This window comes from Cryptotermes secundus, unplaced genomic scaffold (assembly GCF_002891405.2).
Source record: "Cryptotermes secundus unplaced genomic scaffold, Csec_1.0 scaffold3139, whole genome shotgun sequence".
Classification (NCBI taxonomy): domain Eukaryota; kingdom Metazoa; phylum Arthropoda; class Insecta; order Blattodea; family Kalotermitidae; genus Cryptotermes; species Cryptotermes secundus.
The window spans coordinates 113081-116987 of record NW_019728558.1 but is presented as its reverse complement, the minus strand read 5'-3'; the positions used below and the strand labels follow the sequence as shown (position 1 = coordinate 116987).

Below are 3907 nucleotides of genomic sequence, written 5' to 3'. Positions count from 1 at the left end.
CTACAGAGTTTCCCAGAATAATATTACTACATATTTTGGGCCTTCCATTCTTGATCTATAGCATGTTATAGAGGAAAATCACAACAGCAAGAACAGCAACAGATGTTCAAAATATCCAACATGAGCACCCAAATAAGATCTCTGATGTCAAACAATGAAAGTGCAATGCAGTAATATTATTCTGGGAAATTCTGTATATAAACATAGATCCCAATGAGACATGAAGAATATATATTGTAACGTGTCTTGAGTTCGAATCTTGTTCGTCACGTGTGTAAGTCCAAATCCCACTTCTGACACCAATGTAACGTGTTTCGTTACTGACTACGCCATAGAGATCGTTAATTGGTTTATTTAACAACCTACAAGTAATGGCTACAATTAATTATAACACAGTTGCGGGTTTCACACTTTACAAACCCTACAACCAAATCTCTTCACACTATCTTCAAGAGTCTTCACGTATTAATAACGCGGGAGCTATACAAATCTCTCTGAGTTGCACACTCCAAATATAATTGTACTACAGCACTCACTAAGTCTCGAAAGCACACAATAAGTCTTCTGCTCGCTGACTTCTTAGTTATCGCACACTGTCACATAAAATCTTGTAACCACGCGTTCAGGTCTTATCACGACTGCTGCTATATGTCAACTCGACCCGCAGGCTCCTACCTTGAGAACTGTTGATAACACACTGGCTCTTGCTTGCTGCTCAGCCGGCTTTTATTCCGTTCGCTGTTACCTGTTGCCCGCCACGTCACAGTAGGAAGTGGTGCCGCATCACTGTCNGCGAATGTGAAATAAAATTCGCTATATCAAATATGGCGTGAAGTTACTTGTCGCGTTACCTACACACATGACAATATTACTACATATTTTGGNCTGTTACCTCGCGCCGTCTTACGTCACTGCGCGTTGCGCGTTACGTCACCGCGGAGGGGGGGGGAGGGTGCGCTGACTCATCCGCCACGTCACTGTGGCCTGAGTTGCCACGTTATTGCTGGGTAGGGAGGGGTTCTCCATTGCGCAACATGTCACAATATCTTAAAAAAAACCCAAGCATGTATTCTAAGTGCTAATACATCTGACTTGTAATAGAGAGGTATTTAGTCTGAATCTTGGTAAGAGCACCATTTACTCTCAGGTTTTGTTTCCTTATACAATCCAAGTGAATACTAGAAGAACAGCTTTCAATAGGCCACCTACACTTTCCAGTTCACCATCATATATTTGTCTGTACACAAGTTTAATCCTTTCTTGCACAAAATCAAACAGTTTCTTATGCTAGGAAGAAGATGAATTATTAACCCCTCAATCAAGAAAAACAAGAAATTGTTGGACAAGTTACAGCTGGCTTTCAGTTCATAGTTCACTAATACTGTCCAACTGAAACAGAAATATTCTAATAACATTCATACAGGAATATGATATAAATTCCATGTCAGGTGGGTCCCTTGTCACTACAGCATGGCACCTCCTCAGGTTGCAGATGGAGGAGATGTCCTTCAGATATAGAGGGTAGTTGTGAATATATTGAATAAGCAGTCACAAATAGCTGACAAGAGGTGTTCCTACAGCTTGGGGGTTGGATGAGGGCCAACAACTCCTCACCATAGCAAAATAAGATCGTTATGAAATGTCATGAAGGACCTTGGACTTGAATGGATTCTTTGGATAAGCGACCTAAGCTAAACAAAAAGGACAAGAGATTTGGTATATGGAAGTAAGAAGTCTGTATAGGGCAGGTTCGCTCATGACAGATGCAAAAGAAATATCACATTGTAACGTGCTTGGAGTAGATACTTCCATGGTAACACAGTAACAGTGGGCCGTTGCATAGGAATTGCAGAATCAACAAAGCAGCGTTTCCCCAAAGATGAACAACGTTTAGTAACAACGGATGAGACGAAACTCGTTATCAGCGTATAAAGAGCGTTCCCGAAGCAATGGATTGCCAAACACGTGAAATCGAATCTTGGTGAGGGGTGTCCTCTACTGAGTCCACAGAACACCTATATAAGCTGAGAGCTACAGGCAGCAAGAACACAGTTGGAACCTAGTCACCATACGATACAGACAGAAGACAGTTGAGATCCAGCCACAGTCAGGGACAGTTGAAAGATAGCCGCTGCAGAATACAGTTGAAGTGATAACAATTGTAAGGTGTGTAAGACTGAGTGTTCAATAAAGATTCGCTAAATCTGAGGCCCACGTAAAGTTATTTGTTGTGTGACACACCCAACACGTGACAATATTTTAAGTTAGACTTAGTGGGAGTATGGGAGGTCAGATGGAACAAAGGTGGCAATGAACCAGCATGCGAACATACATATTTCATGGAAAGGGAAATGAGAATCGTGAATAAGGTACAGGTTTTTTCATACATAAGAGAATCATATCAGCAGTTAAGAGCTTGTTAGCAATAGGATGTCACAAGAGGTCGCTGGTGGGTATCGTTCTGAATATTCATGTGCCAACAGAGAATAAAATTGATGATATGAAGGACAGCTTCTAAGAACAACTAGAACGTACATTCAATAAATTTCCTAAACACCATATGAAAATGATATGATATGTAGTTCCCATGGTGAAGACTTTTTCATGGACTTACACAGGTTAAAATTCTATGTTAAAAACTGGGCCATCTTAAGGATAAAGAAGCAATTTATTCACTGCTTGAACAGAGAAATGAGGGAATGAGATGAAAGTATGAGGATGATGGGAAGGAAAAATGGGTGTGATGGATGAAAGCACAAAAAACTGATGCCGCACTAAATTTTTTTGAAGATTATTTCACAACACTGTCAGCATCTCAAAGCATATAGTGTCAAATGGCAAGATGATTAATGAATAATGAATTGAAAAAGATTTGGTAGAAAGTGGTTGTGACCTGATCAAGGTATTATAATGACTTTCTCCTGGAGGGTCTGTGGAAAACCATGATAAACCTCAGTCAGGATAGCAATTGTCCTGGCCAAGATTCATAGTCAGCACCTACTGAATACAAGTCTTCATCACTGTTGCTACTCCAATCTGTTCTATGACTTCGTACCGAATTTCAACAAACTTTTCCACTAGCACCTAATTAATCCATAACATTAACTGAAATAGTCTCTCTGATTCTTTCAATATGGAATATATAAGTACCATAACAAATAATTTATGATGTCTGACAATTAACAATGCAAAAGAGATTGCATCAAGAGAATGACTCATTTCAATTTTACAAACAGTGATGGTCTTTCCAGTACCTTGAGTTCTTCTTGGCGCCTGTAAGCATGAAGCATCATCTGCTTGCGGTCTTCTTCACTGATCACCGGCTCTCTTCCAGGAGGACCCTGTCCCTGCTTCTGTAGTTTCACTATCACTTTGGTTTTCTCATTTCGACCCAAATAATCTGCCATCTTCTTACCACGATACATTTCTTTGCCAGAAAACCATAACTGTGCCTGGGTGACCTCTATAACCTACAAGAATATAAAAAGGGTATTTTAGGTTCAGTTTATGTCACCTTTAATACAAAAATCTATAGTCATGTAATTATAGTGATCAAAAACAGAAGTGCTTATTGGCATTGAACAAAGTCTCACTTCAGATGAAAGGGACCATCTGGTGGAATGTTCCTGAAGATACAGATGACATGCTCCTCCAAAACATTGCTTGACTTTCAGTGGACTACATAGCGTTATATCCCAAAAGATATGTAGAACTCTCTCTTTGTGTGAACATTATACCAATGAAGGCCATCCTCATTAATACTTTTAACTTTACTTAGATCACAATATATACAGGGTGTCCCAGGAGGAATGTGCCAAACTTCGGGAGGGTGTTCCTTATGTTAAAGTATGCCGATATAACCCAAAACACCTATGTCCAAAGTTGAACGGTTACGGAGATAATGGCC

The 3907-nt window shown here is 39.9% G+C and overlaps 1 protein-coding gene across 2 annotated transcripts in view; it reads right to left on the bottom strand.

Moving 5' to 3' along the window:
• Window positions 1-3144: 3144 nt before the first annotated feature.
• Window positions 3145-3907, bottom strand: part of LOC111865297 (cilia- and flagella-associated protein 298) — an 11544-nt gene continuing 10781 nt past the window's right edge. The window contains exon 4 of one of the 2 annotated variants that reach the window (XM_023853194.2): window positions 3145-3470. In XM_023853194.2, coding sequence (XP_023708962.1) covers window positions 3216-3470 — 255 coding nt within the window. In that variant the 3' untranslated portion in view covers window positions 3145-3215. The remainder of the gene's footprint in view (window positions 3471-3907) is intronic. The other variant, XM_033751768.1, reaches the window with a different exon arrangement.